The sequence below is a fragment of the Lynx canadensis genome, chromosome A1 (assembly GCF_007474595.2).
Source record: "Lynx canadensis isolate LIC74 chromosome A1, mLynCan4.pri.v2, whole genome shotgun sequence".
In the NCBI taxonomy this organism is placed as follows: Eukaryota; Metazoa; Chordata; class Mammalia; order Carnivora; family Felidae; genus Lynx; species Lynx canadensis.
Window position 1 is genome coordinate 28,865,888 of NC_044303.2, and position 23,396 is coordinate 28,889,283.

Consider the following 23,396-nt stretch of genomic DNA (forward strand, 5'->3'; position numbering starts at 1 on the left):
GAAATGCAAATTAAAACCACAATAAGATACAACTTTACAACCAATAGGATGCCTTTATTCAAAAATACAGACAATAACAAGTGTTGGTGAGGATGTGGAGGAATGAGAACCCACGTATGTTACTGATGGGAATGTAAAAGGGAAAAGTTTGGCAATTCCTGAAGAAGGTGAATATAGGATTATCAGATGACCTGGCAATTCCACTTCAAGTTATATTCCCAGGAGAAATTTTAAAATATGTCTACATAAAAATTTGTACATGAACATTCATAATGGCATTATTCATTAGCCAAAAAAGTAGAAACAACCCAAATGTTCCTCGACTAATAAATGGATAAACAAAATATGGCATATCCATACAGTGATTATTCACTCATTAAAAGGAATGAAGCACTGATTCATGCTCAACATGGATGAACCTGGAAAATAGCATACTAAGGGAGAGAAGCCAGACCCAAAGGGTCACATACTGTATGATTCCACTAATTCCAAACATCCAGAATAGACGAATCCAGAGAGACATAATTAGGTACTGACAATGGCTGCACAACTCTGTGAATATACTAAACACCACTGAATTGTACACTTACAGGGATGAATGTTAAGGCATGTGAATTATATCTCAATAAAGAAATAAAGAAAATATTTGGGGCTCAACCCCAAAGTTTTCCCAGAACCTGAGGAAAAGACAAAGGTTAAAGAAAAGGGATGGAGTTTTCTGATGCCCTAAAAAGCAGATCAAATATAATAGTTACCTGCCGAAGATATAAATAAAATTCCAAGGAGTTATGTTTTAGATTTGTGGCCTCTAGAAACAAAAGGATTGAGTTTGTAACTACCTTGATTCTGATTATCAGAGTAATGCTTGGTTGTTTTAGAGGTTTTAAAGATAGAAAAACATAGATAAGAAAATTATGAACTTCCCTGTTTTTGTGCTCTCTCCATCCTCCCCAAAAGGCTGGTGGTGGGAAGTAGGGGTGGTCATTGCCTTCCACATGCAAAGCCCACCCTGTGGAAGACCTTGCGTCTGGACCCTCCAGCTCCACAGAAGCCACCTGAACCTAAGTATCAAGCCAGTGCCATCAGCTCTTCCCTAACACACAGATCTGGTAAGAGCACCATAACTTTCAAGTCCTCCAGCTGCCCCAACGTTCACTCCTATTTCAGTCCTGGATTTTGAGTGCAAATAGTGTTTCCCTTAACTGAAGGAAAGAGCCCACGGCACCTAAAAAGGTGGTAAGATATGAGGAGAAGAGAGGTAGAAGAGAAACCCAACTTCCATCGAAACCACAATCCTCAGTCAATAAAACAACCCATGGCCCTCAAATTAAGATTCTCACGAGGAGAGCCTGGGTAGCTCAGCGGGTTAGGCGTCAGACTCTTGACTTCAGCTCTGGTCCCCATTACACAGTTGTGAGATTGAGCCCCGCATCAGGATTCTTTCTCTCTTCCTCTTTTTCTGCCCCTCTCCCACTCTCTCTTTCTCAAAATAAACAAGCCTAAAAAAATAAATAAAACCAAATAAAATAAAATTTCCCGTGAATCGTATACCAGCATTTCCCTCTGGAGTACTGAATGAGGTTCAAAGTCACACTTCCCCACCCTATTGTCTAGAGTGATCTGGAGCATTCAATGCCCTCATTAGGCATCAAGAGGAGTGTTATTCCCACTAGAACATTATTTGAATGAGAATACATTGAAAGATATTTTTAAAAAAAAAAAGAAGTTTACAACATACAGACTCCAGTTCAAATTTTATTTGCATACAAAAATATACTGGGAAAAGCATATTACTGTTTCCAACTATATATAATTAATTACAAATATCTCCATAAATGCACTTTAAATTACAGGAAAGCTATGTTTTGAGAGAAAATACAATATTAGCATGGGTCATCTGTTCTAATATGCTGCAAGCTGGTCAACAAAGTCAGTTTCACTCTCTAAATTGCCCAGAGATGATCAAAGGCTGGTTTCAGAACGAGTCTGAGAATGGCCTGCTGGTAGGTGAGTTCTCATCTCTGTCTGCTCTGGCAGCAAATTCCGTAGCTGAGTTTACCAGGGTCCTCGGAGCTTTCCGAAGCTTCTCCCTTAGGATGAAAGGACCCAGAACTTCTCCTTGTTTCACATACCTGTTAAAAGGAGATAAATAAGGTTATCATGCACTCATAAGAGTTTCCAGTTCCTAGGCTTAACCAGAGCTTAACACCGTCGCAGACAGGCATCAAAGCATCACACTTAATGGCAGGTTTCCCACGTAATGTATGTCTGATTAACTGGTACAACCGGGCGGCCAGCTGCAATTTCCATGAAGTAGGCAGGCTTGTTCCACGGGTCTCGTACAAATTGTGCTGTAATTACAATAATCTCTGTCAAAACAGGCGTGGGTCTTCTGATGTGGGATGGTATAGCAGGTAAGAGAACGGGCAAGAGAATGTAGAAAATACACAAGGACTTTCCACTTGAGATTTACGTCTGTCTGAAACAGTATGAGGAACAGGGTCATTTTTACATAACCGGCTTTGGATCTAATTTTTCAGTTTACACCTGGCTATTTAGCAGAGGATAGCATAAAACATTCCTTATGGAAAATCAACTCTTTCATTAAAAAAATTAAGACCCTAGGACAAAATTCTTCTGCTCTGTGACTGAATGAGACCCCTTCCCCCCCCCCCCCCCCCCACGAGTAGAGCTGCTGAAACTTTTATCCCAGAAGTCCTAGCTGATTCTTCTGGCTCCTGTAATCCTTTCCTCTTGAAACAGAGTGGGTAGATTGGTTCTCAGGGCCCCGTCTTCTGGACACCCCCCCGCCCCCATTGTAGTTATGGTCTGATATCTTCAGTTCCCAACATTTCCAGTCACATAAAGGGGTACCATTAGTGTAACTGCCAAATGGGACACAAAGTAGTGTGTACTTAATCCAGGTTTTTCACTAATTGGTGTGAGCCTTTGGCTATGGGGTCTCCCCAGGCCAATTCTTTCTTTTGGGATTCAACCCTTTAGAAGTCAGACCTCCCAAATCCTTGGATCTAACCTGGGAACACTTCCTTGGCCCATGGGATGGAACCATCTGGCTTGTTAGCACAGATGCTTTTTGTAGTCAGTCGGCTCATTTCTCCTCCAAAAAGCCTGCCAGGACATAGTGATGGTAAAGCTCCAATCTTGCTCTAATAACTACTCTGCATTTTTCAAACAAAATGTCATTGTTTGCTGGTAACCTGTTCTCACTGTTTGGAAAGGCACACGGTCTACATTAATGCAAACTTGTCCTCAAAATTTCCTTCTGAGCCACTAGGGTCCTGTTTCTGAACCTAAAGAAACCCAGTGATGTAACTTCCTGCCCCCAGGCAAGCTGGTAACTATTATGGCACTTTATCAGCGGTGTTGGTTGGTTTTCTGTTTGATTTTTTTAATACGAGGCGCGTACTCACTCGCTAATGTTCTGTCAAGATCAGCAATAAAGTCTTCTAGCTCTTTCGTGTCTCCTAGTTTAGCTGAAAAACAAGAGTCGACCTTCAGTTTCCATATCAATGACAGCTCAAGAAGCCCTCTGTTCCCAGGATTATGCGACCCCATTTTGTATCTCTGGATCTTCAGAGACGTTATTTCAGACTGTCCTGTACCAACCCCAAGTGTCTGCTCCAATGTTTATTTACAGTCAACTCAGACACTGATTCTGAAGATTAACCTAGACGTCCCCTTCTTGTGTTTTTTCAGTTCATCATCCCCTGTGCCACCCTCACCCCAACAACCTAGAAGAATCATCTCTCTTCACTACCTCACTACCTGAGGGGCAGGGGAGAGGAGAGGCTGGAAAGGAAGATGAAAAGTTTTGATTTTTTTGACTCTGTAGGTTTTGAGTTATCAGTCAAAAATGTCCGGTAAGCGTGGCACAGTGCAGAGTGGACACCCAGATTCAATATTCCCACTAAGCCTCGCCTTTGACACATTCTTGTTTGTGCCACCACCCCAGGGCAATACCACAGCCCTCGGTATGAAATGAAGGAGGAGCCACTGTTCTTTGTCAAAATGGTACAGAAAGGCAAACTGAGGCCTCCGGGTCTGGGACAGCCTCATCCCATCCAGCTGTCAGGACAAGGCAGCCAGTCCTTGTCTTGATTTTGTTCCCGCTATATCCTGAGACATATACTCGTTCCTGTAGGGTTTGTCATTCATGCCTTGTCCAAAACGCGTGCCTGGATATTTGTATTAATTAACCCTTGCTGGCTGGCTACAAATGGCTCGTTGTTCTCAGCTTTTAAAGTCAATTTGCCACTAGGGCTTTTTCCTCCTTCTTTAATTCCTACGTCTTAAAGATCAGGTAGCAAATCTGGGCACGTTTTCAGCCACTTCCTAGACTGCCCTGTCTCTCTGAATTCAATAGCTCCGTTTTGCAGAGAGCTGGACAACAGCAGAGTCCCTAGTGACTGCTCAACACTGCTATGTTGAGAGGAGAATTTAAAAATCACTCTTTTGAAAAAGAGGGAAATTCTGCCTTTAATGCCAAGAGTGAGAAAAGTAATAGAATCTTCATATTTCTTTTTAACCATGTTCCATTTTTATTGCATTCTACAACTATTTTCAGCAAGTATAATGTTTCTTGAGGAGAAAAACTCCTTTTGTTTTCAAGAGGGCACTTGTCCAATGTAACAGAACATTCAGCTCTCTAGCTGGAGACACTTTACAAGTTCCAAAAAATAAGAAACTGCTCATGCATCTTTAAAAACTTTTTAGGTCTATTAATATCACAGTAGAGACAGGCTGGAGCTGCTATTTTAAATCATGTGAGATCATGGCTTGCCTCATGATGATGACCCCCTTGAATTGCTAAATTGGTAATCTGAAAGCATTGGTTACATAGTTAATGCAATAAAAAGGATCTCACTTTCTGCAAACCCTAACTGCTGAGTTTTCAATTCTCGAACCAACCAGTCTGAGAGAGCACTGTCATTTGGCATGGTCTTGATTACACCACGTGAGAGAAAGCAGAGTCTAAAGACAAGCGTTCTTTCTCCCTGCGGATCTGGTTCCTTGCCGCTCAATTACCTGATTTCATTTTTACACCGATCAGAATCCTGAGAAAGGACAGTTCCACCTCACACCATACGAAGATGTTAGTTTTATCTATTTATTTTGCACATTTGGGAAGGGTCGGGGGTCAGGCGGAAGAGACAAGAGACCGGGAAGGGTGAGAGAAGAAGGAAACCAAAACCCTCATACCACCACTCACGAGCCTACCTTTCCGAGGAGGGACGGTGGGGGAGAGAAGAGCTGGAGCAGCGTCTGTTGGAGAATTCAGTTTTTCATCACTGAAGCTGAAGCTGTTCCTATAGAGCGAATCTGCACCTTTCAGGAAAGAAAATGTAACTCGTTCGAGATGGTCTTCAGCTCATCTCCCAAAGGAGCAAAGTTGTAAAGAAAACAGGTTGATTTCCAGATTTTATAGTCATGCCCAAAAATGATTTGAGATAGGGGTGTGTGCCTGTGTGTGTGCGTGTGTGTGTGTGTGTGTGTGTGTCCAGTCAGGCACACTGAAGGCCTTGCTTCCCTAAAAAAAGGGAGAGTGTGACAGGATGATCACGACCAGACCAGCCTCCTTTGCAACACACAGGATCCCACTGCCCAGGTGTCTGAGAGCCAAGCCGATGCTTGGCTATTGTGGGGTGGGGGGGCTGGTTCAGGATTTGAGACCTAAAGAATCGTCTCTCCTGAAAAATGTCCCTTCTGCCCTCTGAACTCCCCGAAATACAAACATAAGGTTGGGTCCCATTACTTCAGAATCCTCCCTGACTGCTCAAGACTGTCTGTGGCCTGGTTTTCCTGAGAACCTACATTCTGAGGATAAGCTAGAGGGTCAGAGACAAATATTTCTTCTAGACGTTGTCAATTATAGACACTTGGAGTGATCCTGTGGCTTCTTCTATTGCCGTACCCCAAAGACCAGAGCAAGAGCAAGAGCAAGGCAAGGTCCCAGAAGCAGAGTTGTGCTGGGAGTCAAGGCAACCAGCTCAGCTACTTAGATACTCGGGCGCCCTTGGGCAAGACAGCATCTCTGAGCCTCGGCTTAGCCATCAATAAAATGGGAAGGCTACAAAATCCTTAAAGTTCCTTCCAGCTCTGAAGTTCTGAGACTCTACTTCTCTAAATCCTGCCAAAAATGAGGAAACCAGCCCACAGCCAGTTCAGCCATGTGGCCTTGACACCAAAAGGGAGCTGGTGGCTGAGCTCCACCCCCTCAAAGGGCCCAAAGGCAGAGCAGCCAGCGGAAGCAGGATGTGGCCTGTGAGGTCACAAAGTAACAGTCTTCCTGGCTAAAACAAAACACAAAGCCAGGCACACTTGTAGCAGATATGACCTCTGGAAAGTCTCTTCAGGTGACGGAGGGCGGCTGAATCAAGAGGGCCTGGCCAGGACTCTATTCCTCTTTGGGATTCACTCACTTGAATCCAACGACCTCCAACTCAGGAGGAGGCAAAAACTTCTTTCTTTGGTCCCCATAACTCAAAGTGAACATGAATAAGTTATAAAAGATAAAAAAGCGTTTTCCAAAGCAGAGGTTTCTCATCACACAATAATTCAGCTTCATCCCTAAAAGGCTACTGCAAGTTCTCAGACCCTACACCTGGCTCCCTTTCCTCCCACCCTCCTCTGACCAGGTGGCCCCAGTGCCATCTTATCTTCCTGACCTACACATTATCTTGTCCACTTTTCCAGACATGCCCAACTCTCACGATCTTTTCTCCCCTCAGAGGTCCAGCCTAAGTCACCTAAAAGGACCACAGTCACTTTTCAGGGCTTTGGTGATGAACACCTACTGAGATCCAAAATACCAAACCCCACACATAATATTTCCCCCAAAAAATGTTCCTCAGAATACTGGTCCTTGGGAAAGAAGAACCATGTATGTGATCAACTAAGTTTGAGAAACACTGAGCACCTTTGGAGACTCCTACTGGGTCTTCCTGCTTCAATGTCCCTGAGAAGTCTTGTTTCTCCAGTTTAACCATGGGACACCTTTTTTGTGGCAGCCCATTAACATGTCTCAGGACACTTGCACAGGAACTCAAATGGGGAAGTCCTTCTGCTTGCTTTTCCAGCTGAGCCCACCCCTAGAGCAGTCTGGATTTTCTCAAGGGAAAGCCTTTCCCTTACATACAGGAAAGCGGCCGTGTCCATGGCAGACCTACGGCAGGGCGTCACTGTTTGTCACCACGCAATAGGTAGGAGAATCGCCACAAATAGAACCTGAGAAACTTGTAGGGGAAAAGATGAGGTAAGACCCAGGGGCAGGAAAACCACAGAGAGCCCTGTGGAGGCCGGCTTCGTGCCCAAACCCCTGAGCCAGAAGGAAAGAACATGAGGCGTTTGGCACATTATCTTTGGCTCTGAGGACACCTGACAGCATCGCTCCCATCCCTGGCCCAGACCGCCGAACCCAGAGACTCGCTGGCCCAGGCTTCCGTGGCCACACCTCTGGTCTCTATCTCTCAGAAACACTTGGCCCTTGAGAGCCAGTTTCACCAGCATACCTCACTCCACCCAGCCCTGCACCACTGGCCCTTGCCCTGACTTTGGACTTCATCCCTATTCTGCTCCAACTTTCAGCAATTTTACATCCACATACAGCCATCCTTTGGGGGGAAGGGACACACGCACACACAGTTTGTTTACCTCACAGGCAAGTAGACCAAATGTCATTGAACTTTCGGGGAAGGAATGATCTAGACAGGAAAAAGGCCATTGCAAAATGGTAGGAAAAAAAGAATCCAGTGAGGATTTAGGAAAAACTCAGGTGGTTTGGAGACTCTGTAGAGAATGAGTCATGGTACTGGGACGTTGTCACTGTGTACCTCTTAGCCTTTACAGCCTGGTGCTAATATGCCTTTTTGATCCAAGTATTTTCTTGAAACTCAGAAAATATATAGACAAACTGGCTGTTACTTGCCTAATAAATTCAGTTGCAAATCAAACTTAACATAATCAGAAGTTCCTCTTACTGCTAATGAATGGGGGAATGCTACTCCCCCAATGAGGGAGAGAGAGAAAAAAAATTCTGGCTACAATATCTATCTATATATACGTATATATATATATATATATATATAGGTATACCCCTATATAGATATATAGAGATAGATAGATACACGCAAACACACACACACACACACACACACACATACACACACACACACACACAAGCATGTCAACTTAGCATACACTCACTTCCCCACTTCCCCTCTCCCCCACACCTCCTAACCAACCACACACACAAGTTCACACAGCAGCTCATTGCCACACCTTGATTCCTCTCTCTTTCCATGAGTTTCTGTGCACAATCTGAGCCAGACCTAACTCCAGGCTCCAAAATATTCAACCATCAACAGGAGGCGAACCCTCAGCATCCTGAAGCCAAACCTGCCCACAGTTCAGTCCCACCCTGTGGTAATATTCTACATATGTCATTCATGAAAAAGATGAAAAAAAGTAACTTCAGGAAGCCCAAAGCTACCACAAGGCCCAGCAGAAGCTGCCACAGTAGAGCTGTATGGGATAAGGGGCCATATGACAACCGCGTGGCCCTGTGCAAATCACTTCACCTCTGAGCCTTAGTCTCTTCCTTAGCAAAAGGGAAATAGTAAGCTAGCCACTCCGTGTATGCTATGTATGATTTTCATGATTTTTTAAATTAATTATTTCAATGTTTATTTTTGAGAGAGAGAGAGATGTGAGTAGGGGGGAGGGGCGGAGAGAGGGGGAGACACAGAATTGAGGCGGGCTCCAGGCTCTGAGCTGTCAGCACAGAGCCCAAGGCAGGGCTAGATCTCATGGACTGAGAGATCATGACCTGAACTGAAGTCAGACACTTAACCGACTGAGCCACCCAGGCGCCCCTGGTTTTCATGATTTTATTCTAAAGTTCCTAGTTAAATGGAGGATAACCTGTCCAGGAGAGCAAAGGGCCCCACAGCGAATGGTTAACAAGCAAGATTCTGAGCCTGGGCTTCCTCCTCTTCTTTAGATAGCAGCAAAATTCTCAAGAGAGGCTTATCTTCTGAGGCACCCTCGAATAAACCTCCCTAAAACAAACCACCAACACAGAAGTGCCCCCAAGCTCTAGACATCACTTTCCTTTATCCCATAAAATTTCACTCCATGGACTTGTATTAAGCAGCCTCAATGAACAAGACTTCATGGTAGGCATTGGGGTAGATTAAAAGGTAAGTAAAGCCTAATTTCCTGTTCTTTTCACGCCTCTGGAACTCTATCCCTTGCAAAACAACAGCCTGTTAGTCTGATAAAATGATGGCAATGTGTTGCTGGCTGATAGCATATTAATGTATTATGGCCCCACCCCAATATCAGGTGGTGCCATTAAGAGGGGTTCAAGGACACAATCAGTGATGATTTGGGGAAGCTTAGCAGGTGATAAGACTACATTTCAGGGCTCCACAAAATCTACTTCAATCAGCTCTAAAGCCCCATCTCACAGGCATCTCAAAGGCCCATTAGAAATGTCCTTGGCCAGTCAACTTGGCGTGCGGAATCCAGGATCCTCAAACTTAGGTACCAAGTTCCCTAAGACACCATCAGAAGAAATGTAAGCATATTCAATATACAAAGATCTAACTTTAAGAGCACCAACAGAGTTTGAGAAACTCAGCTGTAAAAACAGAAGCTTGTTTAAAAGGTAGTTGTGCTCTTTTAGTTTGGGGGTGGGGAGAAAGGTAATTTAGGGTTAGCACCAACATGTGCTACTCCAGAGGGAAGTAAAACCACAGACAGTAAACTTTGCCCAGAGCTCCTGTAAATATAGAACAATCCCACACGTTGAAGACAAGCAAACTATAGTAATTAACTGAGAAAAAGAAAGCCTTGGACCTCTTTCCCTTTTGCCACAGTGAATGGTGGTGGGGAGGGGGTGAATCTCCTCCACAAAATCTAAATCCTGAAAGCCTCACTAAAAGTAGGATAGAGTAAGAAAGAGCCCTTTTCCCTTTCACCAATATTGTCCCAGCTTCCCTGACCGCTGGGTCCCTTTGGACACCTCTCGAGATCTCCGTCCGAGTGAGACCTGTCACCCATCTGGAATTCCTAACAGTGCCAGGGCAGCCCGAGAGCTCCTAACTTCTCGTTCTCTCAAGGCTTGAACAAGTTCAGATTCCAGTCTCTGGATCTCCTATGCCAAATCAGCCAATATGCTACCTGTCATGCTAACACCCACTGTCCACAGGGTACCTTCTCCCAGGGCCAAGCTGGAGCAGACTAGGAAAAGATATACAAATGTTCTGGTCTTGCAACTGCTGAAAGAAGCCAGTTCCTCATTCCCTAAAACGGCTCCACAACATCACAATATCTCTTGCAGTCCCAGCAGCCTTCAGACCCTTCCTGTTAAGTAGCAAAACACTTCCTCTCTTCAAAGGAAAAAAGGTAAGTGAAATCCCAATACAGCAGAGATAGGAGTTCATACCACCATTTAAAGTTCAAGGTAATACTGTAAACTTCATATAAAATCATTCAGTGGAAACATAAATTAACACATTGGCTAAAACTTGGTAATTAAAGGGGCGCCTGGGTGGCTCAGTCAGTTGGGCATTAGTCTGACTTCAGCCCAGGTCATGATCTCAAGGTTCACGAGTTCAAGCCTGCATCAGGTTCTGTGCTGACAGTTTGGAGCCTGGAGCCTGCTTCGGATTCTTTGTCTCCCTCTCTCTCTGCCCTTTCCCCACTTGTGTTCTGTCTGTCTCTTCCTCTCAAAAATGAATAAACATTAAAAATTTTTAGAAAACCAGTAATTATGAGTTAAAATTTCATTAGACATATTTGAGAAATCATGGTGTGCCTTTACAATTTTGAAAATACTGAAAACAATATATTTTTTTAAAAGTTAAAACCAAAGAAGTTTACAACCCCTAAAATCCCTCTAAGGGTCAAGTTTGAACAACACTGCCCTTCCACCGCTGATGTTAAAACTGCTCCCACTAAAGTGTCTGAGGTCTCACCTGCTGGACCAAAGTCTAGGGGAAAGGAACCAGCCTGTTTTGATCAACCCCTATTTGAATGCCATCCTTAATGTGGAGTTATCTTGCAATTTTCATTTTGGTCTTCTTCACATCTTTGGAGGACCTCCCCCTCCCACCCCATCAGTAGGAACAGGAAGGAGTATTTCTTTTCTTTTCTTTCTTTCTTTCTTTCTTGCTTTCTTGCTTTCTTCTTTTCTTTTCTTTTCTTTTCTTTTTTTTTTTTTTTTGAGAAAGAGAGAGAGTGTGTGTACAGGGCAGGAGGTGGGGAGCTGAGAGAGAGAGAGAGAGAGAGAGAGAGAGAGAATCCCAAGCAGCCTCTATGCCCAGTTGGATCTGACAGAAGGCGTGATCTCACAACCATGAGATTATGACCTGAGCCACGATCAAGAGTCAGACATTTAACCAACCGAGCCACCCAGATGCCCAGGAAGGTGTATTCCTTTTTAAATGTCCATTCTTCTCTCCTAACTTGCTTCTTTGGGTGGAGGGAATATCTATGTTTCTCCTTTGTATGCAAGCAACCCTAATTTTTTTTTTTTCTAATGAGAAAAGGAAGGGTTCTTCAAAAAACAGAACTGCTACTTTGAGCTATCTTGGAAGGTGGATCTTCTGAGTGATAGAGCAGTAAGTAGCAGGCAGAGTGAGAATCAAGGTACTGCTGGTTTGTAGCTCATATGTAACATTTGCATGCAAGACACTGGCTCAAATACATCTGATCTATGTGATAGAGCCTGGTGTATGCATTTTAATGTCTTCTTGAGAGCATGAAACAGTGATTTTTTTCTTCCTCATCATGAGCTTATGGATGTTTCTAACAGTACTACTAAATAGCATCCTTTCCATTTTACAGGTGTAGAAACCAAGACCCTCTGGACCCAGCCTGATGACGACTGCCTTGAAGAGACACAACCACTGTTGATAAACAGGTGAATGATTTGGGTCCAATGGGACTTCAGGTCTATTCCTGAGGACCTGATTCCCATTCCAGCCAACCATCCATGGTGACAGAGCAAGGTCTTAGAGACAGCTCACGTGGTTCTGCTGTCTTATCAGAAACATGGAGATAACAGTGCCTATCTTATAGGACTGTGGTAGAGGTCATATGAGATAACACAGTTAAAGCCCAACAAAGAAATCACTACTGATAAGAGCTAATAAATAATAACAATAATCATAGTAAGGGCTTGGTAAAACTGAGCTGCTCTTATTATCATTATCCTGGTATGTCTCCCTTTTGGCGGCCTAAATCTCAGTAGGATCTACTTCTCTCAAACACTCTCTTCCTCAGAAAAGCATTGAACAGACAAATACGCATAATAAATGTCTGTGCTCAGTATTTGGTGGCAGTTAAGATACACACAGTATGCTTCCTTAAGAAATTACTGTTTAGATATACACCGATTCTGCCAAGACTATTTCTAACCAGTCTTATGGGGGATAAGCTACACATTCATAAAAAAGACAAATATCATCTGAGCCTTCTTTATACCCTCCCCATTACTCTCTAGCCACCAAACTAAGGGTTAGCTGAGCAGTTAGCAACAAGGGCAGAAAGCACAATGCATGCACGCACATACACCCCAAGAGAAACTACAAATTATTCCAAATTTCTCCCCCAAAACCATTAAGGATGGGTTTCTGAGTACCCTCTCTTTGAGGCCCCTGAAAACAGGCCCCAGATCTGAAACCCTACCCAGAGGGAGCTGCAATCACCCAGGATGGGCAAGTTCAGACCACATCCTAGCCAAATGAGGCCCTGTGTCAGAAAGGACTTGTTCTTTGCAATAGTGCAGTACTGGACAGTCTGTCCCAGCTTTCTTTCTTGTGGGAGAGAGAATTTGCACTTGATGAATAACTTGCTCCATGACCCAGCAAAAGAAGACATATTTAAGTTTGGCCACAGCTTTGAGACAAATTTCAGAAGTTTTGAGATTTCTCTTTGAAATTGAAAACAAGTGGTCTGGTCATTAGCAATCAAGTCCAAAAATGCAAAACAGAATATTAGCAGCACACTATTCCATCCCTGTTCACTTCAAAAGCTTCAATTAAATCTAACCCTTGGGCAGGACTGCCAAGGAAAGTCATGATGGACCTCAGGTTTCTGACTCAAACCCTGAACAGGGTGTCAAGCACTTTTATTCATTCTCAGGAGGACAGCTCACGGTGGGGTCTGGGACTATATCTTTGCTCTGGAACAAGGAAGAGCTTCAGATTTCAAAAGAAGAGAATCACAAGGAAAGGTCCTTGGGTCATTGCTTTCACTTCCAGAGTCAAGGGCAGCAAAGGGAGTGGCATTCGTGCTGGTAACCCATCTAGGGAATGAAGTCTCAAGAATAAGTCAGAAAAATTTAAATTCGCTTTGAAAAATAGTAAGTCTTCCAGAATTTGAAAACCAACAATTTGAAAAGTCACCAAATTTGCTACCTGATACCTAAACAGATATCCATAATCCTTAAAGACCACTTGTTCTCGAATTAAAAAACAAACAAAAACAAAAAACAAATTGTCTCGCTACTTGCAAGGTTGTTTAGGACAAAGAGACCCTGCGGTAGTCTCCCTTCTGAGAAAAGCCTCCAGGAAGCACCTCTGTGCCCATCTGCTCTCTGGATCCTTCTCCAGCCTGAGTGGGGGTGGGGGGAGCTGTGGAAGCCAGCGGTCCCGGCGGTGGACCTGCCTAAAGGAAGAAGAACACTTCCGAAAATACTCGAGCCCCGCCGTGCCAAGGAGTCTTTCAAAAACCGCATGCAGGGCACCAGCCGGTCTGGGAGCTCGGACCGAGAAGAAAACGCAAGAAGTTATTTCAAAAATCCCAAGAACAGCGGCTTATGAAACTTCTGGTTTCACAAATTTTTCGGTATTGTGCCCTCCCATGTCTCCCTCCACCCCCATTCCTGTGGCACTTTCTACACATACTCTGAAAAACATGCAGAGAGAGAAAAGGGCAAAGGAAGGGAGGGGAGGTAACGGTGGGAAGGCCTGGCTTGGGTCCCGGGAGCCCGGTCTGGCTGAGTCGGGGCAGCTGCTTAAACCCTCCGGCCTCAGGACACCTGCAGGCAGCAGGTAGACCCGCGTGCCTCCAACAGGCTTCGCGTGACAACCCGGGGGTTTTGCCTGTCTGCGGGCGTCCTAGGGACTGCGCGGAGCCTTAGGGCTCGCTTGGCTGGGCTCCCCACCCCTCGGCTTCCAGAGAAGCAGACTGAGACTCGAGCCCCTAGGACCCCTGGTTGGGAGTTCCCGGCGCTCCCGCGCCTTCCCCGGTGGGGCCACACTTACTGTCGGAGTCGCTGAAGCCGCTGCTGTCGCTCACGCTGGCGCTGCTCCGCCGCTTCATGCGCTCCAGGTGCTCCTCGTAGTGGAAGTGGCGCTCGTGGAAGGGCGACGCGAAGTCGGCCAGCACCGCGTCAAACTCGCACAGCGCATCCGTCAGGTCCCCGGCGGCCGCCGAGTCCAAGGCCGGGGCTAGGGACAGGGATGACGGACTCAGGTGCCGGGGCGGGACGGCTATCCCGTCCCCGGGCCTGGAGGGGGCCGCCACCATTCCCCAAGATGACTAACATTCAGCGCGCGCCTGCCGAGTGACAGCCACGCTGTCACTGCCCGTTGCTTATCTTTTCATACTCTAAACCAGCCCCTGAGGCGGTGGTATGAATCGTGCCCGTTTTAGAGATGGGGAAACTGAGCCTCCGCTGAATGAAGCTGCAGACCAAAGGTCACCCAGCCAATCCACGCGGCCGAACTCTTTCCCACACACTGTAGGGTACTTGTGCCCACGTTCGTCCCTCGGGGGCGCGTGCGAACGGGTAAGCGGTGGCAAGACGGGGTCAGGCTGCGCCCGTTAAGTGGCCCCAGCCCGGCGCGGGGAAGGCAGCTGAACCCGCCAGGGGCACGGTCCCACAGGGGAGGATGCGGACGCGCGGATAAAGGGACGCCCCCGGATCCCCCGCCTTTCGCCCCCCCACCGCGCCCGCGGGGCCAGGGCTTTCAGGGTCCCGCACTCACCTGCGGCCGCGGCCGCCGCGGGGCTGCTCTGCGCTGCGGGCGGCTTCATTGGCAGGCTCGGCCCCGCGCGCGCGGCGGAGGGTCCTAGGAGGTGCTGGGCTCGGAAACGGTGCAGCCGCTCGCGCCCACGCCGGGGCTGCTCCGGGCCGGCTCTCGCGCTCCGCGTTCCCGCTCTGCCGGCCGCCCTCGCCCGGCCGCGCTCCCGCCGCGCAGCCTGCAGCACGGTGCGCACGCCCGCTCTTTCTCCCACCGCCGCCACCCTCCCGCTCTGCCGTCTTATAGCCGCGGGCGGAGGCGGGCCGGGGCGGGGCCGCGAGGTGTGTCCCGGCCGCCACGCGGGGACGCCCCTGTCCCCCAGGCGCCGCCCTCGCCACGCGCCCGCCCGGGAACCGCAGTGACGGTGAGTTGCCGGAGCCCGGGTTACAGCCCCAAATATTTACTCGCCGCCTCGCCCGCGCGCCCTGACAACCCCAGTCGCCGAAGTGTCTCTGTCGCCACCGGAGCCCCAAAGAGTTTACGGCTGGGCTGGAGCTCCCCGGCTTCCTGCCGCGCGCCCTTAACCTGGAGCCTTAGTTTCCTCAGCTGTGAAATGGGAAGTGCCGAGCCTCTAGCGTTTGCTGCGAAGAATACAGTAGCCCTAGGAGGCCCAGACGGGTGGCGGAGACGCAGAGGGAGGCTCCCGTGTCCCCACCGCATATCCCCAGGGGACTTACTGATTGTAGGCAGACTGGAGAGAGTAGGGGACGAGAAGGGACCTAAGTCGTGGAGTCCACGCGGTTACAAACCTTAATTGCTCCCATCCCGGAGCCCGGAGTTTGACCTCAGTCCTGGGCTTTCACGCCAGCCCCGACTTTATTCAGGAAGAGTTTTTTCAGGGGAAGAAATGACTGCGTAAATGCGGCGCATACCCAGCGCCTTTCAGTGTCCAGACCAATGGGCCACCCTGCCCAGCCGCCTGGCGGGGGAGCAGTCGTGACCTTGAATAACTCTCCTTGCACTGCCCCTTGCGGCAGCCACTAGTCACAGGTGACTATGTAAATATATAACAGCTGAAATAGAATACAATGAAAAACTCAGTCCCCAGGGCTCACCAGACACCTATCAAGTGCTCAACACCCATCATCTCAGAAAGTTCTATTGGACAACGCTGCCAGCGTCTCTGACCCACAAAACTGACCTCAGAGGGAAGAGAGGCCTCTTCTTACCCCCCTTTCCCCGTTATGAAGAGCCTCCTAGGTCAGGTCCTGGCATTCCCCGTTTCCGGCCCCTACAGCGACCCTGAGAGGTGGAATTAATGCTTGTTTCACCGGTGAGGAAAGGGAGGCACCAGAGGTCAAGCAGGTTGCCACTCAGTGACAGAAAGGCAGGTCTGTCTGGTTTCGGAGCCACTTTGGGCTTTACCACACCCTCCCTTCCTCCACAGTGTAAGGTGAAGAGCTGAGCCCATAGGAGAAAGAGGCTCCAAGGAAGGAAGCAGATAACCAAGGTCCTTGAAGCTGCAGGGCAAGGCATATGCATCTTTCATTTTACCTCTTTTTCTTATTTTTCCCACCTCCTTAAATTCTTTGTTCCTCTCTTTTCCTTCCTCTTGACTTGCCATGCACCCAATATGGGTGATGCCCTAGGCTAAATGGAGCAGCAACCAATCTGGAAGCTGAGGCCACGGAGCTGCCCTCCAAATACCATTCTGCCTTCTTTGGGGGGGCTGGGGTGCAGGGAGGCTGGCGCTCTAGTCCAGCTCACGCGTGATGGCTCAGGGTCCCTGTCAGCTCAAGAATCAGCCACGCTGACCTTCAAAAGAGCCTACAAAACACCCCACTCTTTAGCAGCCACACCAGTTTCCTGAGAGAGTGACCATGAAGATAACCTTGTATCCACTAACACAGGCTGATTGGTTGTTGTCAACTCACCCCCGTGTTGGGGAGATGGCTGGGCAGAGGGCCCCTCTAGGATGGGTATCACTTTGGCTATGGAGAACTATTGCTCTCTCTCTTTCCTGATTGTAAATTTTAACATAAAGAAAATATAGAGAATTAAGTAATAGCACTCTATACCCACCACTGAGAATTAACACATGTTAACTAACATATTGTTATTTTTGCCTTGGATTTTTTTGTATGTGTGTGTCAAAACTGACATACAGTCAAGTGCACAAATCTTGAGTGTATAGTTGATAAAGTTTCCCTATGTATACACGTGTGTGATTACCAACCGGATCAAGATACAGTATTTTGTCAGCACCCCAGAAGGGTCCCCATGCCATTTTCTAGTCAATAGCACTCCGTTAGTAAACCCCTATGGTAACTCCTATTCTGAATTCTGTCACCAGAAATGAGTTTTGCTAATTGTGAAACTCCTTAAAATCACACCGTATGTGTTCTTTTATATCTGGCTTCTTTCACTTAACATAACGTCCTTGAGATCCATCCATATTGTTGCAGTATTAAGCCGTTGTCCTGCTGGTGGGCAACTTGCATTGTTATTTTGCTGTTGTTGCTCCTGTAAGTGGCTGTACAGTAAGTATTCTTGGGCCTCCTTGTGTACATGATGAAGAGTCTCTAGGGTATATATCTAGAAGTGGAATAACTTAGTTGGTTTGATTATCTCTAGTCATCCACTAACATAAACAAAGGTGCTATGAACAGCCTTGCAGATTTCTTTTGGGGCCCATCCTCACTTCTCTTGAGCTTATACCTCGGAGTGGAATTTCAGAATCACAGGATAGGCATATATTTAGCTTTCAAAGATACTGGGAAACAGTTTCCAAACCAACAGTGATTGAATGAATCTACACTCCCCTCAATGTGTAAGAATTCCAGTTGCTTCATATTTGTGTCAACATACGATATTGTTAGACTTGTTAATTTCGGACATTCTAGTGACTGTGTTGTGGTACCTGACTGTGGTTCTTCCTCTCTACCTCCTCCCCCTCACCCTTTTCCTCCTCTTCCTCCTTCCCCCTCCTCCCACCCTCCTCCCCCTCTTCCTCCTTCTCCTCCTCCACCTCCTCTTTCTCCTCCTCTTCCTTCTTCCTCTTCTTCCTGTGGCTTTAATTTACACTTTACTAATAAGTAATTAAATTGACCACTTTTTCATATGCTTCAACTACATTTAATAAGAGAAATATAACAATATAGGTAAGGTCGATATCCCCTTGGTTGTCCTTCGCAGCCCTATCCCCTTCCCTCTCCAGAGACAACCACTACCATGAGCTCAGTAAGTACCACTATAAAAACAGTCCATGTTTTTATAGTGAAACTAAATTTACTTATATGTTTACAGAAAAAAATGCATAGTATTGCTTTATGTGTTTTAAAATTTACATAACTACTTTAATGCTGCAACATGTTTGTTTTCACTCAACATTGTTTTCACATATGTTGATACACACAGATCTAGTTTCTCCACTGAATCTGCCAAATAGAATTCCATTGAATGACTGCAGAACAGTTTGTATATCCAGTCTCCAGCTGATGGACATTTGCATTGTTTCCAATCTTTCTCTGTCACAAACAATGCTTCAGTTAACATGCTCTTACCTATCTCTTATTGCTTACATGAGTCCACCTCTGTTTTTTCCTTCTGTAGAACCAGACAAAAGACAAAGGTTAAACCTCTAGTCCACTGAGCCTTCTGGCTTGTTCCATTTTCTATTCCAGGGGCTCCCATGGTCCCAGCCACATGGCCATATTGACAAAGATGATAAGTGACCTCACTGTTCAACTGTGATCTTATCCCTTCCTGAGGAGAGGTGGGGGATATGTATTTCACCAGCCCTGAACCTAAATTAACCATACAGCCTTACACTAGGATTAACACACTTTTCTGGTTCCAGAAGGCCATTTGGTCACACAGGTCTCCTTCTAGAAAAAGACTTGAGGCAGCTTTTTGTAAAGCAATCACAACTGGATGTCCCGTCCAAATCCCCATAGTAATGTGCCAAAACGAACATGATGTGATGAAGGTTAAGGGTCTTGAGGTGAAGAGATAACTCACACAAATCCTTAAAAGCAGAGAACCCTTCCTGGCTATAGTCAGAAGGAGATGTGACTAAGGAAGAATGATCAGAGATACTGACTTTGAAGATGGAGGAAGGGACAACAAGCCAGGAGTATGGATGGTCTCTGGAGGCTGAAAATGGCAAGGAAAGAGACTCTCCCCTAGAGACTCCACAAAGGAGCACAGCTCCACCAATACCTTGACTGTGGCCCACTGAGAATACTTACCGGATTCCTAACGCACAAACCAGTAAGATAATACATTTCTATGGTCTTCAACAGCTAAGTTTGTGGTAATCAGTTACAGCAGCAATAAGAAAGAATCTTCTCTGATTTTCTTTTTTTTGAGAGTTGATTCCAGCTTACATTTTTTAAATTCCTTCAAACGAATATTGTCCTACTGTTTTTGTTGGTTTGTTTTTGTGTTTGTGTTTTTACTCATAATCTTTCTATCTCTGCCAATCTGTCTGTGCTCTGTGGCTGTCCTGTGGCCCTCTATTTATTTGTGCTGCCTTTTCTCTTCTGCTTGGTGTATATCTCTCCAGTTTGTTTTCTTTAGGCATACATTGGTGCATATGCTTTAAATAGAATCATGCCTTATATGCTGTTTATAACCTGTGACCATAAGATCAGTCCCCATGTCTTCAAATATTGTTTCTCATCATTTTAATGGGTATGTGCATAGACTACAATTTAATCAGTTCCCCATTTTCCACATTCAGATTATTTTCACTTTTTCATTTTTACAGATGATACTTTGATGAATATTTTAGTAGCTATATATTTAGGCTCATTCATGATTGCTTCCTTAAATAAAGTCATGAATTTACTCATGGAATAAATTCACAAATTGCTGGGTCAAAGAAAAAACAAAATTCTAAGTCTCTTAGTATGTAATTTCCAACCAACCAACACAAAGATTATACTAATTAAGTTATAGTTTCTGCAGAAAATACAAGGTAATATTAGCACATCCGTTTCCTTTAGATACTCCCCTCCTGACCAGTCTTCAGAAATATTAATATCCTGAGCTGTTTTCCTAAGCAAAAAATTGTCAATCAAATACAGTGAGCTCACACGTTAACAATCTGATGCAAACGAAGTACCTCCTCTCTAAAATGTCACCTTTATTAAACTAGTGCTCTGTGAGGTCACCTTACAATATAGTGCCTGTTTTATAAGAGCACATTTGTTTGATTTCAAGGTCCCTATGTGGGGGTGGGCCCTGGGGGCATTCCCATCTGCTTTTGTGCTCTGATTCTCCCTCGCAATGCCGCAATGCCGACTAAGCACTTTGTTTTCAACCACAGGGTCTGGGCTCTGCATAGCTATACCATGCCTTTTAGATTAAATCTGAGTTCTTCCTTCGCGTGGATGCTTTATTCTTATAGCGAACAGGGCACAGAGTTCAGAGAAGGAAGGTCACGTTTTATAATGTTTCTTAATGTCTTAAAACTATGTGCCCCATCTGTTCCAAGTCTGAAAGAAATCAAAGTTAGGCTTACAGAGAACCAGGCACAGGAAATCAATCAATTAATTAACCATTGTTGAATGCCAACAACGTGTAAGGCAACAGGAATAAGCAAAATCAGAGAGTAAACTTAAAATACATTAGTAAATATTTTACTTTCCTTGAGTTTTACTTTTCCCTGAGTATTAGAGGAACGTTTAAGGTTGCATTGTGTTTTTCTAGATGTCTGGCTTTTGCTTAACCTGGAAGAAGACTATAGTAGCTTTTAAACTCTCCTGTTTTCGCTCAAAAGATGCTTTTCAAAATTGAGGAAATTGAGTTTGCCACATGAGTATTGGCTCTATGTGTTTCCTCTTCTATGAAAATGTCTTTTGCCTATTTTTCTACTGGGTTGTTGTCCTTTCCTTTTTGATTTTGTAGCAATTCTTAAGCTATTTTTGATAGGTTCTTCGTTATATGTGACATGTCTTCTCTCAATTTGTAGCTTTTTACCTTCTTTACCATGTCTTTTGATGAATACAGGCTTTTGATTTCATTCTAGTCAAATTCATCACACTTCTTTTTTATAGTGAGGTTTTTTTTGGTGTCCAGTGTTTAAGAAATCCTCCCCTACCCCCAAGATCTAAATATATTTACCCATATTTTCTCCTAACAATTTTCAGGTTTTTGCTTTTGACATTTGAATCTCTAATCCATCTGGAGTCGATTTGCATGTCTGATGTGAGATTAGGATCTGACTTACTTTTCACATGGATAATCATTTTTTTCTGTTCCATTTATTGAGTCCCTTGTAAATAATCTAGGAGATGCAAATCAAGACCATAACGAGATATTACTTTACGTCCATTCGATTGACAAAAATTAAGACATCTGGCAATACCAAGTTCTGAAGAGGGCAGATCAATAGGATGTCTTACACGTTGCTTTGGAAAACAGTCTGGCATTGTTTTGCAAAGTTGGATTTCATATACCCTGCCATCATCCCACATTCCATTCCTAGGTATAAACCGTGGACAACTCCAGCAGGTGCGCACCAGGAGAGAGAACCACATATGTGAATCTCCACTGCAGCTCTCTATTACAGCAAGAAATGTGAAAGCCTAAACTCCAGTGTTCAGGAGACCAGATAGGTAAATGCTGGTGTGTTCACGTGATAAAATATGACATAGCAGTGAAGATTAGTGAATCACAGCAGCCACAACAAATGGATGACTCTTAGTAATAGAAAACGAAATGGGAACAGTGTCCCCGAAGATTATACATGGCATAATGTCTTTTCTATAAAAGTCATAAACAATTAAAACTAATCATTATATGGTTTGCATGCATGTAATGTGTGATAAAAAAATATTTTATATCAAGAATGAACAAAATACAAAATTTGGAATTGTGGTTACATCATGTGGAAGGAGTCCAGGGTAGGGGGTAAATGGGCCAGGACAGCGCCATATGGAAGATGGAAGTTATGGTCGGTGTATTCCTTCTCTAATTGGATAATGAGTTCACGGGTGTTCATTATATTATCAACAAATAAACACCCAAGTAGATAAAATAAAAAAGGGCCACGCATAGACCAGAGAGCAGTGGGAGGTAAACTGAGGGTGGTGAGTTCAACGTAGTGCCTGAGTCCATTGAAAATACAATTGGGGCAGATGCGCTTGAGTGGCTCTGTCTGTTGAGCATCTGACTCTTGATTTCAGCTCAAGTCATGACCTCATGGTTTGTGAGATCAAGCCCCACTTCAGGCTCTGTGCTGACAGTGCCTGTTTGGGATTCTCTCTCTCTCCTTCACTCTCTGCCCCTCCTCTCACTCTCTTATTTGGATGCATGTCTAAATAAATAAACTTAGGGGCACCTGGGTGGCTCAGTTGGTTAAGCGTCCGACTCTTGATTTCAGCTCAGGTCACGATCTTACTGTTTGTGAGTCTGAGCCCTGCCTTTTTCGGCTCCACACTGACAGCATGGAGCCTGCCTGGAATTCTCTCGCTCCCTCTCTGCCCTTTCCCTGCTCATGCTCTCTCTCTCTCTTCCTCTCTCCCTCCCCCTCTCTCTCTCTCTCAAAAATAAATAAACATTTTTAAAAAACCTATTTGGTATAAACAACAGGTAGTAATAAGTCAAAATTCCTCCCCTAGTAATTTTTTCACTGGCTCCAGATTAGCTTTAATAAATATGCAGTCTACCTAAATTCCATGTGCTTTCAGGTCTGTTTGGACCAGAAGGACAAGAAAGATCTATAAATCAGTTCTCTAGGGAGGTGCCAGATAGAAAGAGAACAGTCCAGATTCTTTACGGACTGCATTCTATCACAAGACTAAGTTAAAGACTGAGTTACCAAGCTTTTATAAGTCAGAAGATTGGCTTAAACTTTTCCATGATTTTACGGTTTGCACAGTGTGCTCATATAATGCTTGGTCATGGGGCAAGAAGCCTGAGAACTTATAAAATCAAGGCTGTCAGATGTTTGTGACAAAAAAAATAACATGAAAAATAAAACTGAGTTCTGATGTTATTTCAAAACTGATTCTCTGGATAAAAGTTAACTAAAGGCAACCGAAAAGTAGAATGGAAAATACCAGAATGATCTTTTTGTGCTTCAACTTCTTTAAATCTTCATCTAAACAGGAGGCTATCTTACTGTTGTTCTAAAACCCCAGTTCAACAAATATTTGAGTTGCCAAAATATGCAGGGATCATGCTTGGATCTAAGAACAAAAAAATGAACAAGAAAGACAATAGCCACGGAGCTGTAGATGAGTAACATTGAATATAATTAATATATTTTTAATGCCTCATGCATGGTATCTTTTATGAAGCTTTATTTGGCGTTACCGCATCCAGTAGAGTTGATAACCCCTTCCATGTCCCCAGTGGACCTTGCTGTGTTTCCTTTATCATATCCATCCA

The 23,396-nt window shown here is 44.9% G+C and overlaps 1 protein-coding gene across 2 annotated transcripts; it reads right to left on the reverse strand.

Annotated features, from left to right (window-relative positions):
• Positions 1-1,737: 1,737 nt before the first annotated feature.
• Positions 1,738-15,288, reverse strand: RGCC (regulator of cell cycle). Of its 2 annotated transcripts, XM_030311640.1 has the most exons (5): positions 15,021-15,288; positions 14,295-14,480; positions 5,239-5,346; positions 3,432-3,494; positions 1,738-2,132 (listed from the first exon to the last, which is right to left on the reverse strand). In XM_030311640.1, exons 1-5 carry the CDS (start codon positions 15,067-15,069, stop codon positions 2,125-2,127), a joined length of 414 nt encoding a protein of 137 aa, XP_030167500.1. In that variant the 5' UTR covers positions 15,070-15,288; the 3' UTR covers positions 1,738-2,124. The 2 variants fall into 2 exon arrangements, with proteins under 2 accessions (XP_030167500.1, XP_030167490.1); XM_030311630.2 differs by lacking the exon at positions 15,021-15,288 and having other exon boundaries at positions 14,295-14,899.
• Positions 15,289-23,396: the final 8,108 nt, after the last annotated feature.

Bases quoted from the DNA above. Each gene is read 5' to 3' on its own strand.
- RGCC (XM_030311630.2), bottom strand. From the start codon at position 14,559: ATGGTGGCGGCCCCCTCCAGGCCCGGGGACGGGATAGCCGTCCCGCCC. The intron at 5,347-14,294 runs GTAAGTGTGGCC...CTTTCCTGAAAG, and splicing joins CGGCTTCAGCGACTCCGACA to GTGCAGATTCGCTCTATAGG. The intron at 3,495-5,238 runs GTAGGCTCGTGA...CTTGTTTTTCAG, and splicing joins CACCGTCCCTCCTCGGAAAG to CTAAACTAGGAGACACGAAA.